We start from the raw sequence: 14,371 nt of genomic DNA, 5'->3' as shown, positions 1-14,371 counted from the left end.
CCAAATATTCGTAAAGTTCCATATCATGAGTCATCATCACCTCTCTCTCTCTCTCGCGCATTGAAACTTGGCACGTACGGTTAATAAAACACAAACCATGGTTAGAAAACGTACGGTTAAAAATAAACCATGGTTCATGGTTAAAAATTTAACTATGGTTAGGTTAGATAAACCCCTCTTTCCCTCTCTTTAACAAACTCCAAAACCCATCAGACACAATTTTCTCACTTTTTCCCGATTCTGATTTTTGTTTTTATCGTTTCGTTTCAAAAGCTTTTGCAAGATTCTGATCGCAATGGAGGTTGATGATGATGGAGGTCGTGAGAGAAGAGAAGAGGCTCGTCGAGTTAACGATCGTTTCTTCATAGCGGTTTCGCTCGTCATTTTCACCGGAATCTGCAAACGAGCTTCTGATTTTGACGTGTCAGATCCAACGGTGACGATGAAGAACAAACACGTGGCGTTCTACTGCGCGTCAGAGCTCAACAAGCTAGCCGGAATGTGTTTTACGTTTGTGATAGTCAGAATCGGTTTATCCATGCTCGGACTCACGTTTGCGCCGGTGGTGATGCGGAGACTACGAGAAGAGTCGGACATGAAACTGATGATGGGTTCTATCTGCCTAATGCTCTCGCTCTGTTTCTCCGGTTATCTCCGATGGTTCGTCGTCGGATGAGTTTGAGTTCGCCTGAATCCTTCCTTCCTCTGTTTTCGATTTTGAACGGTGTCGTTTTAGTGATCGTTATAAACCTTTCATTCTGCTTTTTCTTTTTCTTTGTCTTCTTTAGTTTTTGAACACGGATATATAAAGGTTGAAACTTTGTTTCTTCGAACATGAGTTTATGAATACCATCTGATATTGGAGTAAAGTTCAAGATTTATACATTGATTAATTTAAAAATGTATATCGTACTACTTCATGTGTTACAATTTCCGTCAGGAGGCAGTCTAAAGCCACAAGCTTTCGAAATCAAATACATCAGTCTTCAGCTTTAGGGTTCTTAGTTTTAGTTTGAGAAATCATCTAAAGCTTGCTTCTTTGTTTGCTCAAAACACATGGATAAATCACAATATCTTGAAACAAGTGTAGTCAACAATTTAGAATGTTTCAATTTCAAGAACAACAACCAAACTGTTTAACACCATAAAGATACTAGATACGATTATACGACTACTAGTGTTGGATGCTAAGGACCTAAGGGTTACTCCTTATTTTCAAATCAAATCAAGTAGTGGTTAACCATGATGGTATGGACAAGTGAAAATGACTGACTAAAAGAGTGGACTACATAACTGATGACACAATGACAAAACTATGATTCCCATATCACGCCATAACTGCTCGATCGTATTTCGTCTTGATTAGAGGTTGGTCGAATGTGTTAATTGATACTGTCGTATTAACAAGATTTATCACTCCATGTTTATCGATCGTAACAGTTTTAAAATCGTAGCTTTTTAAGAATAGGCCTTAATGTAGTCTATTGAAGGATTCAGTGAACCCCCTTTATGACAACTAATTTACAAAGAAATTGATATGTATGGGGTTCTTTCTTAGTTTCAGGTTAGTGAATCATCAAAAAAAGTTTCTTACTTGAATTGTTCATAACACATATTGTTAAAGTTGAATTATCCACAGCTTTAGTAAAGAAAGAGCCATACTAATTTAGAGTAGGACAAAAGTAATTGTAGCGTATGAATAAGCCATCCGATGAATCATAGTTCCACGTGTCATAGGATGAGACTACTGCTTCAACTTTCGTTTGTTAAATATTAACCATGATTAGGTTTACAATAACCTAATCATGTTAAATATTAACCATGATTAGGTTTACATAACCCATCCTCTTTTAACAAACTCCAATACACTCATAGATAATTTCTACTTTTTCCCGATTCTGATTTCGACCACTCCTCTTCAAAGAATCGATAACAGGTTCAGCTTCAGAAGGGTAAACTACCCCAACTGTACCAGTATCCTCGTCATGCAAAATATAAATTCAAATGCAGATAATGATTTTAAAAAATTTACATTGGTACAAAAGTAGCTAAATAAAACAAGGTGATTAGTTTGATGAAACAGAAATTAAACTTTGAAAATAAGAAACAGGATATTCAATGGGTTCAGGTTCAAAGAGTAAATCATAAGATTTGGTATGGAGATCATGCATCACCAAACCATCATCTTGAAGCAATAACTTATTCTCATCCAGAATTTCAATTGGTGCCAACGGGAGGAAGGGTTCCACCCCAGACAAAGTTTTTGCGTAATCTATCGAAGACAATTTCTTCCATGTCTTGTTGCCGCCTGAAGAATCTAACGACCATATCACTTGGGTTGGCCCCTTGTTCTCGGATACGCACAAGCGACTGTTGAGGATGCACATGATGTAGTTATCAGACCTGAAACGTTCACTTGAGCGAGGGAAGGGGGCTTTACAAATGACTTGAAAAGTTTCAGTGTGAAGATCGAAAGATAACACCTTGGTTTCTTCGCAAAGGGTGAGCCAGTAAAGTGACCCATCTAAATGCACAGGAAAACTAGCATCATTTATCCTATAAGGAGAAGCAGGGACAACGTACCTCCAAGCGTTTGTGCTAAAATCAAAAACTTCACAAGTTGTAACGTTTTCTAGTCCAAATTCGGATGTAAGTGCCCCTAAACTTGTCTCTGCCAAACCCAAGCTTAGGCATTGGGAAGCCATACTGCTTTTTTTCGAACATGTCGATGCAGAGCTGTTGGTAGTTGGAAAGAGGAAAACTTTGTTGCCATCTCGTGGCGGGATTGATCACGACACTAGGAGTGTGAGAACAGTAACTGCATAGAAGACCGTCACAACTACCATGGCAGAGCATCAAGTTTGAAATAGGGAGCCTGACCTTAGAAACTACGGAAGACCCCAACAAAACTGTATCCCTTGGAGCTGCTTCATAATAACCATTACTATTATTATTATAATAACCATCACCAATGGATACGCTTGGATAAAGACTTGAATCTTAGGAGAGATTTCACAGGAAGCCTCTCGAGGATGAGCTCTACAACATGGACTGGTAGCAGCAATGCCTCACTGGAGCGACGTTGTCATTTTCCTGTTTTGTTTTCACTCGAGCGATGTCTTTTCAACAACATTTGTCTTCTTGTCTGTCTCTCTGTAATTTGATCAAATACAGACGAGGACCTCCTAGGGCTTCATATAATATACACACGAGCTGAGCATCCCAATCAAGCTAGGAATCGCAACAAACAAAAAGGGAAAACGCCAAGTCAAGTCGGTCTAAAGATATGGAAATTTAACACTTTTAGTTTTAGGTTGTTGAATCAGTGAATCATCGTAAATTTTCCTTACTTAAAATTGTTCTCTCACAAACACGTAACACATATATATATTATTAAGTTGAATTATCCATAACTTTTAGTAAAGCCATCTTAATTTAGAGGAGGACAAAAGTAATTGTAGCGTATTTATAAGCCATCCGATGAATCATAGTTACACGTGTCATAGGATGAGACTACTGCTTCAACTTTCGTTTATTGAAATTAAATATTAACCATATGGTTAGGTTTACATAAACCCCATCTTTTAAACAAACTCCAAAACCACTCCTAGAAAATTTCTCCTTTTCCTTTATTCTGATTTTTATTTTCTTCTCTCTCAATCTTCGTCCCAAATCTCCAATATCGTTTCCCGGCGAGATTCCGATAACAATGGAAGACGGAGCAGTGGAGATACAACGGGAAGAGCAACGTGTGAGACGTCGTGAAGAGATTCGTCGCTTAACTGTTCGTTTATTCGTAGCGGTGGCGCTCGTTCTAATAAACGGAGTATGCAAACGCGCAGCGGGTTTCGACGAAAGTTCAGATCCGAATAAGGGAACAGAGAACAGAGACGCGGCGTTCTACTGGGCGTCGAAGTTGAATAGGATAGCTCATAACTCTTTTATCCTCGAGATTTCGTATATCTTTATCTCGTTGCCGTGGTTGGAGTTGGCACCATGGATACCGATGCGAAGTCAGAGGCAGCTTGAATCCAATATTCTGTTTTCATTGGGTTTTACTTCATGATGATCTCCCTCTACCTTCGTTGGTTTGTTTGCGCTTAGTACTACTACTTCTTCTTCTACTCTAAATCCGCACATCGGTAGGTCCTCATCTTTTTATGTATAAAAAAATGAATCTGACTTATTGACATGGGTGTAACAAGTTGTGTAACCATATTCAGATATTTTCCAAATTATTTAGCCAAGCTGAATATAAAAATATCTAGGAACCAACCACATTTGTGTAACCAAATTATCGAAATTTTGTAACCAAAGAAGTCAGACCCCTTCGTTTAAGTCCATATGCATGAGTCATCATCAGTCATCCCACGGCACAGCAAGTACGGTTACTAGCTATAGTAAACCATGGTTAAATTAGTTACATTTAAGTACCATTGTACATGGTTAAGTTATATATATAAACCCCTCTTCCTCCCCCTTCCCTCTTTAACAAACTCCAAAAAATTTCTTTTAATCAATCATCGTTTCAAGGTCTCAATTTTAGTTTTTTTTTCTTTTCGTGCAAGATTCCAAAAAAAGTGCAATGGATGATGAAGATGGAGGTCGGGAGTTAAGAGAATAGACTAGTCGAGTTAACGATCGTTTCTTCATAGCGGTTTCGCTCGCCATTCTCACCGGAATCTGCAAACGAGCTTCTGATTTTGACGTTTCAGATCCGACGGAGACGACCAAGAACGGCCACGTGGCGTTCTACTGTGCGTCAGAGCTCAACAAGCTAGCCGATATGTGTTTTACGTTTGCGAGTATCAGAATCGGTTTATCCATGCTCGGACTCACGTTTGCGCCGGTGAGTATGCGAAGGCTACGAGAAGAGTCGGACATGAAACTGATGATTGGTTCTATTTGCCTAGTGCTCTCGCTCTGTTTCTCGGCTTATCTCCGATGGTTCGTCGTCGGATGAGTTTTGATGAGTTCGTCAGAATCTTCCTTACTCTTCTTTGGATTTAGAACGGTGTCGGTTTCGTGAGATAAGATGGTTTTCTTTTTTCGTTTCTTTTGTATAAGCATTGTTTCTTGTTGCTAAAGGTGTGAACTTTGAACATGCCTTTTTGTATACCATTTGATATTGGAGTTCAAGATTTGATCCATTCATAATATAGATATGATCGTAACAGTTTCATATGTATATCGTATTATCTCAAATCATCTTTCAATATCAGATGATCGTCACAGTTTCAGTTTCAGAGGGGTTATGAGGTCTTAGTTTTAGGCTGCGAAAATCATCAAAAAGCTCGCGTCTTTGTTTTCCTCAAAGCAAGTCACAATATCTTGAAACAAGTGTTACTTGTAAATGGCATCAAAATTACATCATAGTACTCTTATTGAAACTAATGTAAGAAGATTAGGAGATGGAAGAAGTATCCTCGGTCTCTGTGTTTGTGGTTGTTGCGGCATTCTGAGAGTCTTGGAGTAACTTCATTTGGTGTTCTGCATGTTCTCTCTCGCATTGACTCACACCAATGATGATGTCAAGCATTGTTCCGGTTGTGCCAAAGAAGACGAGTGGACCTAGAGACTTGCGTTTGATGCCCACTGGGATTGCAACCAATGCTCCTAGGACTGAGAATACCCATGTCCCTAGTGCACTGCACCCACAAAAAAACCGAAACTTTTTACACTTTAGGATGTTTCAACTTAAAGAACAACAACCACAGTGTGATTTTACATTAGAAGATACTAGGTACCAATGTTGGATGCTAAGGTTACTTCTTTTAGCAAATCAAAGCATTGTAGTTGTTAAGCATGATGCTATGACCAAGGGAAAACCACCATCAATAGTAAGTTGGATGCTAAGGTTACTCCTTTTTCTAAATCAAAGCAAGTAGTGGTTAAGCATGATGGTATGGAGAAGTGAAAATGACTGACTAAAGAGTTGGCTAAGTAACTAATGACTCAATGACAAAACTATGATTCCCAGTACCACTAGAAAAATGTTCCTTTCTCTTTCTAATGACTAGCAAAACAATCAAACATTATTATTGTAAATGTGAAATAAGAAACTGACTTGGAAACAGTGCATTCCTCGAGGTGTTTCACATTCTCCTGACTTCCCATCTTTTGATCAGTCACTGAAAAGAAGCGATGCCCAATTAAAATTTTCACTAGACAACAGAAACTCAAATGGAAATGAAGTACTTCTCAGCAATGAAATGTGAACAGGCTATATTTTCATGTGGAGCAAGAAAGCTATAAATCTTGGGAACAACAGACTTAAAAGGCTAGTGAGCTACAAAGTTTGCAGATTCATCTCCATGAAACCAAGAGAGGCAAATACAAAAAGCTATCTTGAGCACATTAAAACACAACCATTGAAGCAATCTCTTTGAAGAACGAATTCGACAAAAGCAGCACTGAGAAGACAGCACAATAAGGAGAAAAAAAAAAAAAAAACTAGGAAAATGCGAGAATCATTAAGCAAATTTTCAAAATTTCTCGAATTCATAGCTCAGATTAGCTTGTTTAAGACCTAACTTCGTATAATAAATTAGTGAAGCAAGTTTTCTCAATTAAGAATCATCACCAAAGAACATCAAATTCTGGGGAGAAAAAATAAGAACAACACACAATCACATAACGGGAACACAACGACAACAAAATCAGATACCTAATGAAAAAGAACAATCTAATTCATAGAAGCGATCATACCCACAAGAGGAAACGAAGATTGAGCAAAGTACCTTTCTCGATTTCTTCTACTCAAGAGAGAGATGGGAAAAAATAAAGTCAAGCTTCTTGTGACTTAATCGATGAGTCGGGTCGGGTTAGGCCATGGAGTGACTTAACCGGGCAGAATTAATTTTGTTAACCGGACACTAACCGAACCGAAATCGTTATAGTTAATTTGACGGTAGAGTTAATTCCACTACGTTTTAGTCGTTCTCTGATTTTTTTTTTGGCTTACTACGATGACCAAAAAACACTACTATAGATCACAGAGATGAAGAGCCTCTAAAGATAGAAAACAAGAAACGAACTTAACCTTCAATTCAAAAGAAAAAACAAAAAAAAACAACCCAATTTTCTACAATTAGACAACATTACCTTCACTATATAAATCATCTAGACAAAACCTAGCTAAATCATATTGTTTATTATAATTTTAATCAATATCAATACATTTTACGTTATTATGGAGGCTCAAAGTTTGAAGAAAACATGCAGTGTTCTGATCATTATGGCTTTGTTCACGATGATCTTTTCGGCACAAATCTCTAATGCGGATATGTGTATCAAACATTGTGTCTCAAAACAATGTGTTAAAGAGGTGATCAAAAACGCTACTCCTGCCATGTGCCAGGATGCTTGCAAAAAACTTTGCAATGAACAACAAGTGGGTCACGAAAATTACCTTAACCCGGGTCAAAGTCTGTATTGCAAATATTTTGCTAAGTGCCCCTAATCTATAATCACAAAAGCTCTCATTGTTTGTTAATTAGTTTTCCATAATATACATGTGTCTTTTTTCTCAAGTACGTAATAATTATTAAATTTGTTTTTTTTGAAACTGCATGTTGTCACTCATTTTGTATCTGATTTTTTTTACATACATAGGAATTCAAATGATGTAATTTATAAGTTTTATATCGCATTTATATTGTAAAGTGTACTTAAGAATCATTGCTTCACGGTTTTATCTTTCGGAAATCTTAAGATTCCATGCCAACAACTCATAGTTACACTTTACAAAAAAAAATATAAACTCCATCAAACAATGTAATTGAAACTCGTTTGGTTATGTATAGTCTAGACTCCTTCTCGTTTTGACTTGACTCTCAAATCAAAATGTGACTCTTTGTTAAGACGAATTTCATTTATCAAGGTTTTGGAATTCTTAATCGAAATTTATTCACAAGTACTACTAGAAAAAGAAAAAGAAAAAAACATCATATATATAAGCATACACGCGCGTATGATAAGAACTCATAACCTATCGAGGAACAAATCTCTTCATTTTATCATTTTATCATTTACATCTCTCTCGGTCGTCCATGTTTCTCCACCCGCTATTCTTAATCACTAAGAGGTTCTGGCGTCTCTGCCTCAACTCCTTCTCTTCTCCATGATAAGTTCTTATTTGTCGCTCCTATATATCTACCTTTCCAATTCTTTGGGTTGTCCTTGTTGAGCGACATAATTTGCATATAAATATAATCAACAACACCTCTGACTTCCTCGTTGATGAAAGATACATGGATCTGCTCTTCTTTGATCTAATGAAAGCTTTGAAGCCAATGTATCATCATCATGGACTCCTAAATGAAGATCATGTAATTTCCAGCTATTTAACAAAACTCCGATTTGTTTGTTCAAAAAAAAAAAAACAAAACTCCGATTTGAATGCCTTAAAAACACATATATGGCCAAGAGTTTTTATTTATTTTATATCTTAAGAGAATTAATATTAGGTGACTAAGCGTAATAGATGTATCTTTTCTCACATGGACTGATGGACGAGCTTAGGAAGATAATAAAAGGCCAGTAAGATATTGTTAATTTTGTAGGCTTGTAGCATATAGTTACGCCGATAGTCAAAAATAGCTTTTCTTAACAACCCGTAAGAAAAATAAAGGCCACTAAGATATTGTTTATTCTGTAGGCTTGTAGCATATAGTTACGCAGATAGACAAACCAATATATATAGCACCTAAGAATCTAAGATGTCCAAAAAAAGAAACGAAGAACAAATTAACCTCTAACAGTTAACAACTCTTAAACCGATTAAACTTTGTTTACTATATAAATCTCCTAAAACCACCCATCATTTTCACCAAATCATCTCATTGAAAACTAGAACTACAGTAAAAGAAAAGTTTTTAGACTTATCAGAATACCAACGAGATGGCGGGTCAAATGTCAAAGAGAATATGCAATCTCTTAATGATTATAACGTTATGTACGATAATGTTTTCAGCACAAGTCGCTCATTCGAACAAGAGAGCGCTAGATGTATGTCTTAGAAATTGTGTTACGAACGTGTGCATGAAGACCGGCAAAAAAGCAACTCCAGCCAAATGTTCTGACGCTTGCAAGCAAGTTTGTGATGGAAACCCATACAATAATGAGGAATACTTCGTCCCTGGAGGTAAAAGTCCTGTGAAAAGGTTTTGCGAACAATTTCCCTGGATATGTTAGTAAAATGGTAAGTACCAAATTAAGCATACAAAAAAGGTGTTCCTCGTTTAATTTATAAACTATTCCTTCTGTTTCATAATATAGGATGTTTTAGAGGTTTTTCTTTGTTTCATAATATAAGATGTTTTCAACTTTTTAAGTAACTTTTAGATTACTTTTCTATTTTTTTATTATTTATTTTATGCAGTCTTGTTTATAATTGGTTGAACTTTTTTAAAGTGATTATTTTTTAATTTGCGTGTTTTCGCTCAAAACATCTTATATTTTGAAACAGAGGGAGTATTTGTTTTTTTTTTCTTTCACATCATTAGTTTTCGAAAATAAAAAGTTGTCTTATTTTTATTCATATAATCCATGTAAGTTATCAATCTTTTTTTTCAATAAAAAAAATAGATTACTTAAATCATTAGCTTATGGGCTTTGAATGGAATGGGCCGAATTCGTCTAAATGAAATCCCAAAAAGCATGTTCTGCTTCTCTATTCTTGGTTTTCTTTGAAGCTTATGCTTGCGTGGAGCTCAGTTTCTTCCTTTGATATTGTTGCAAGTTGGTTACGGGAGTCGTTAAGGGAATAAGGCTTCGAAGTGTGAAGGTTACGGAAGAAGTACAATACATCATGATTGTGCTTTCTCTTCCATGATTTAAATCTTTAATTGTTTTCTTGTACATGCTGCGTAGGATGTGATCATGCCAACTACATTTTATCCACGTAATTTACTAAACATATATAACATTTTTGGTTTAAATATCATCCAGATCATTTCATTCACTTAGAAATTCGTTAATATTTACAGCATTTTTATATGTATTATTTTATGTGTGAAAAATGGGTTTTTGCATATTTCTGAAAAGAAAAATTCACATGATTCCAATTTGATATAACAAATATTAAAATTTTACTAGTAAAAAAGAAAGGAGATTGCTAAGCTGTGATAATTTCGAATATAATGACCAAAATGCATACGCATGGCTCTCTGTTGCAATTGGCCTTTATCGTAGCCGAAAGTTAAAACGGATGAGGAGTTTTGACTTTAGATCTCATTTGAAAGAGATGTTTGCTTAAATGATAATATCCTGTTTTAATCCATTTTATAATCCAACGTTGTTAGCAATAAAAGTACAGTCATGAATTAAAAAAGCTATCACATGGAACTATGTAATATCATGGCAACTATACTAAAATTGTTGTTGTGATTTGACTAGTAAGAAAAAGATTGTTCCACTCTCTAGTCTCTACGACGTTTCATTTTTTCTAACTATTACAAAACAACCAAACTATTATATATATATATATACCATACACACACACTTTCATAGAACTTTCTAAACCATACCATAAATTAGATCAAACAGTGTAATATAACTAACTAAACTCGGAGGCTAATAACATCGAACTACACCAAACGAGGATGTTTGATTAAAATAGGTTGTTCACGATTTGATTAGATCCAACCATCCTGCTCTCTTTTTTTTATTTTCTTTGCCATTAATATTTTGTTTGAAAAAAAAAAACAGATTCCGTGGATAGTAATTGATCGCGGGTTTCAACAATTCTGCTGGCAGATAACCTACCAGATTTCTTACCAAAAATGAAATGAATTCAAACGTTGTTGTTCATACACATATAATTAAGTTATTACTACTCCTTTTTTTTTTTTGTGCAAACAAGTTATTACTACTCCTATATGCATGAATAGTAGAAATCTGGCTTAGGGGTGATGTTTATGTATGTTTTTTTCTTTTCCTCCAAGGGTGATGTTTATGTATGTCATTATGATGGAAAGTTTAATTTAGATCCATTGAATTGATCTGGTTTTTATTTCAACCTGAAGATAATACTCCAAATTAAGTATTATAATCTTGCTAAAAATAGTTTTATAAAAATATATTGCCAAATGGCAAAAATACCACAATTGTTATTATTATTATTTAAGTACCACTAATTGTTTATGTTTAGATTGTAATTGACCAATTTACCTTTATACTTAGGTAATGAAATTAATATAAATAAACTATTAAGAGTATTAATCTAAAGATAATCTTATAATAATAAATTATTAGTTTGTATAAAAAATTGGTAATTTTGAAGAAAAAATATTTATAGGTTAATTTATTTTTAAAAAGAAATTAACCAAAAATGTTTTTTTGGCTGTGACAAATATAAAAATTAAGTTGAATTTAACTAACTAAATAAATTAATATTAATCTGGTTAACATAAGTTATTCCTATGTTTTGTATGTGGCATTTTGCATCGTGGTGACATTTTGTATGTTTTATAAGGTATGATTAATTTAAATAAGCTTGAAAAAAAAGATTTATTTAGATAAAACTATATTACCCTAATCCTAGTTGAATAGAAACAAATCTTATTTAAAAAAAAAAATGTAAAGTTTCTTTTGATGTCATTAACAATTTTATCGAAAAGGAGAGACTTTTTTTTTTCTGTAAATCAGTTTGGTAATTAAAAAAAAAATACTTTAATATAATAAGATATTATTAGAGACTGTGTTAAAGTTAATGGCACGTGCCAGCTTTTGCAACAGTAAAAGCTAAAAAACCGTTCATGTTTGGATCCGTCGACCAATGTATATTCCCATCATCACCGGTCACACAACATCCAACGGTTCTCCTTCTCCTCTTTACTTAATCAACCGTCAGATCTTAATCCAACGGTTCTTATCAAATCTAATCTCATTTCTTTCTCTCTTTAAATTAAAAAGCCCAAACCCGGTCCATTTCTTCTTCGCTTCCTCTCCCTTTCTCTCTCTCTCACTGAGCTTCGCCGTTTAAAAAAATTCTCCGGTACCGGAAAAATTAACAACGAAGAGAGCCAAATTAAAAAAAAGAACCACTGTTTATAAAAAAAGTAATCGCAAACCTCCCTCTTACTAACAGAGTCGTGCGTGATGCTACTTACGGTGACGAAGCAGCGATTAGTGTACTCTCGCCGGAGAAATCGATTATGACCGGAGAAGTTTAATCGGCAGTTTCGAAGTTTTTGTGTTTTTTTTGGAAGAAGAAAATGGAGAAACAGGCGGCGAAGCTAACGAGGACGCAGTCGTCGTTGCTCCGGTCATCTTCAAATGTCCGATCGTCTTTCCAAAGCTTATCTTCAATCGTGGAAGGCGAGCAACAAGATCTAGAAGCCGGAGAGAAAGAAGAGAAGCAGAGACGAAAACCACCTAAACCATTCGGTTCATCAAATCCTAAAACCGGTTTAACTCGGATTAATCCCGGTTTAGCTTTCACCATGGTCTCTCTCTCTTTCCTCAGCCTCTCCTCCTTCTTCTTCGTCGTCGTCTTCTCACAAACCGATGAGATCCTCACATCAGAGAATCTATTGCTAGCTCTCATCTTCGTCGCCGTAGCTCTCTTCTTCGCTTCCAAGAACATCGCACTCCTAAACCAAACCGTGATCGCAATCAAACAAATCTGCGACGAAACCACCAGAGTCTTAGGGTTCCAAGGAAGAAACCCGAAATCTAAACCGGTACAATGGTACATCGGAGACGATACCAACAAACCGGAGAAGAAGGTTGTGAAGCGATTCGTGAAAGAAGGTGTTCAATTCTACAGTAACGGAGACTTCTACGAAGGTGAATTTCACAAAGGGAAGTGTAATGGGAGTGGAGTTTATTACTATTTCGTGAGAGGTCGTTACGAAGGTGACTGGGTTGATGGGAGATACGATGGTCATGGGATTGAGAGCTGGGCTAGAGGAAGTAGATATAAAGGTCAGTATAGGCAAGGTCTTAGACATGGTTATGGAGTTTACAAATTCTACACTGGTGATTGTTATGCTGGTGAATGGTTCAATGGTCAGAGTCATGGGTTTGGTGTTCAGTCTTGTGCTGATGGTAGCTCTTATGTTGGAGAGTCTAGATTTGGTGTTAAACATGGTCTTGGATCTTACCATTTCAGGTATGTTATCTCTGTTTTTTTGTTTTCTGGGTGAATCTTGTTTTGACAAAAAAGTAATAATTTTGTTTTGGTGTTGTGTTTTGTTAGAAATGGAGATAAGTATGCAGGGGAGTATTTTGGAGATAAGATTCATGGGTTTGGTGTGTATCGGTTTGCTAATGGACATTGTTATGAAGGAGCATGGCATGAAGGTCGTAAACAAGGGTTTGGTGCTTACTCGTTTAGAACAGGTGATGCTAAATCTGGTGAATGGGATTCAGGGAGTCTTGTAACTTCTCTTCCTCTTACGAGCGAGCCTGTTTCTAGAGCGGTTCAGGTAATTTTTGTTTAGTTGAGACACGAGTTGTTGACTCGATTGTTGTTGGAATTGACACACAAAAAGTAAAAAAGTGAATAACTTTAACTTGAAAAATTGCAGGCGGCTCGAGAAACAGCGAACAAGGCAGTGAATCGGAGACGGGTAGAAGAGCAGGTGAGCCGAGCCGTGGCTGGAGCTAACAAGGCTGCTACGGCTGCAAGAGTGGCTGCGGTTAGAGCTGTTCAGAATCAGATGGATGGTAAATTTTGTCAAAGTTGAAAAAAGAAGACCAAAATGTAAAAAAATTTCCTTTTTTGTTCTTTCTTTTATTACCAGTCTCTGTAACCCTGATTGAGCTATATAACAAAAAAAAAAATGGTATAGCTTCTTTCAGAGGTTTGTAACAGAGAGAGTAATTTTCGATTTTTACTAATGTAACAACAATCTGTAAATAGTTGAAGAAGCAAGCTGGTGTTTTTATTATTTAAATCAACGGCTTAAAATGAATCTCTTTGTTTTTCTTTTTATGGTATATGTTTTTAATCGAATCTTTGGGAACAAGTGATATTGATTGATAATATTATGATCTTGATCTAGATCACTGACAATATCGATTCCCTTTAGATATTTTAGTTATAACAATAATAAAATGGCAAATTGTTTATTCGGGATCAATATAATAAATTTTGGTTTTGCCCAAGAAAAACAAAAAAAAATTTGGGAGGGAAGCATGAAGAAGATTCTTTTGTTCGGCGCTAAGCATTGCGATTTCCCAAAAACTATCGATTAAACAAACATCCAATGTCGTGATCCAGAGAAACTAATTTCAATGGTCTATGTTAGGAGACTTACCTGTTCTAGATGCATACTTCTATTCTATTCTGGATGTTTAAAGTACTGCCAAATTCTTATTAATTTCGCTGTAAGTTCCAATGCCTTTTGCAATATCAATTTTA

At 35.7% G+C, this 14,371-nt stretch overlaps 5 protein-coding genes and 2 pseudogenes across 7 annotated transcripts; 5 read left to right on the top strand and 2 right to left on the bottom strand.

The window, feature by feature from the left end:
• Window positions 265-722, top strand: LOC104778819. Its single transcript, XM_019242403.1, has one exon. It carries the CDS (start codon window positions 296-298, stop codon window positions 674-676), a length of 381 nt encoding a protein of 126 aa, XP_019097948.1. The 5' UTR covers window positions 265-295; the 3' UTR covers window positions 677-722.
• LOC109130415 lies at window positions 2,067-3,089 on the bottom strand (annotated as a pseudogene).
• LOC109131412 lies at window positions 3,646-4,130 on the top strand. Its single transcript, XM_019242394.1, has one exon. It carries the CDS (start codon window positions 3,710-3,712, stop codon window positions 4,064-4,066), a length of 357 nt encoding a protein of 118 aa, XP_019097939.1. The 5' UTR covers window positions 3,646-3,709; the 3' UTR covers window positions 4,067-4,130.
• Window positions 4,268-5,140, top strand: LOC104776314 (annotated as a pseudogene).
• Window positions 5,283-6,802, bottom strand: LOC104776313. Of its 3 annotated transcripts, none has more exons than XM_010500350.1 (3): window positions 6,741-6,802; window positions 6,068-6,131; window positions 5,283-5,648 (listed from the first exon to the last, which is right to left on the bottom strand). In XM_010500350.1, the coding sequence occupies exons 2-3, from the start codon at window positions 6,115-6,117 to the stop codon at window positions 5,405-5,407; spliced, it is 294 nt and encodes a 97-aa protein (XP_010498652.1). In that variant the 5' UTR covers window positions 6,118-6,131; window positions 6,741-6,802; the 3' UTR covers window positions 5,283-5,404. The 3 variants fall into 3 exon arrangements, with proteins under 3 accessions (XP_010498652.1, XP_010498653.1, XP_010498654.1); XM_010500351.2 differs by having other exon boundaries at window positions 6,709-6,793; XM_010500352.2 differs by lacking the exon at window positions 6,741-6,802 and adding an exon at window positions 6,668-6,692.
• On the top strand, window positions 8,902-9,195 carry LOC104776312. Its single transcript, XM_010500349.1, has one exon. The coding sequence runs from the start codon at window positions 8,902-8,904 to the stop codon at window positions 9,193-9,195; it is 294 nt and encodes a 97-aa protein (XP_010498651.1).
• Window positions 11,929-13,904, top strand: LOC104776311. Its single transcript, XM_010500348.2, has 3 exons — window positions 11,929-13,117; window positions 13,205-13,433; window positions 13,536-13,904. The coding sequence occupies exons 1-3, from the start codon at window positions 12,219-12,221 to the stop codon at window positions 13,692-13,694; spliced, it is 1,287 nt and encodes a 428-aa protein (XP_010498650.1). The 5' UTR covers window positions 11,929-12,218; the 3' UTR covers window positions 13,695-13,904.

The sequence above is a fragment of the Camelina sativa genome, chromosome 3 (genome assembly GCF_000633955.1).
Source record: "Camelina sativa cultivar DH55 chromosome 3, Cs, whole genome shotgun sequence".
NCBI classification, from domain to species: Eukaryota; Viridiplantae; Streptophyta; class Magnoliopsida; order Brassicales; family Brassicaceae; genus Camelina; species Camelina sativa.
This window is presented reverse-complemented; position numbering and strand designations above follow the sequence as displayed.

What these genes read in the sequence shown, in the direction of transcription:
- LOC104778819 (XM_019242403.1), top strand. Translation starts at nt 296, where the DNA reads ATGGAGGTTGATGATGATGGAGGTCGTGAGAGAAGAGAAGAGGCTCGT.
- LOC109131412 (XM_019242394.1), top strand. Translation starts at nt 3,710, where the DNA reads ATGGAAGACGGAGCAGTGGAGATACAACGGGAAGAGCAACGTGTGAGA.
- LOC104776313 (XM_010500350.1), bottom strand. Translation starts at nt 6,117, where the DNA reads ATGGGAAGTCAGGAGAATGTGAAACACCTCGAGGAATGCACTGTTTCC. An exon ending in GAGGAATGCACTGTTTCCAA is followed by an intron (nt 5,649 to 6,067) that starts GTCAGTTTCTTA and finishes TTGTGGGTGCAG; the next exon opens with TGCACTAGGGACATGGGTAT.
- LOC104776312 (XM_010500349.1), top strand. Translation starts at nt 8,902, where the DNA reads ATGGCGGGTCAAATGTCAAAGAGAATATGCAATCTCTTAATGATTATA.
- LOC104776311 (XM_010500348.2), top strand. Translation starts at nt 12,219, where the DNA reads ATGGAGAAACAGGCGGCGAAGCTAACGAGGACGCAGTCGTCGTTGCTC. An exon ending in CTTGGATCTTACCATTTCAG is followed by an intron (nt 13,118 to 13,204) that starts GTATGTTATCTC and finishes GTGTTTTGTTAG; the next exon opens with AAATGGAGATAAGTATGCAG. An exon ending in CTGTTTCTAGAGCGGTTCAG is followed by an intron (nt 13,434 to 13,535) that starts GTAATTTTTGTT and finishes GAAAAATTGCAG; the next exon opens with GCGGCTCGAGAAACAGCGAA.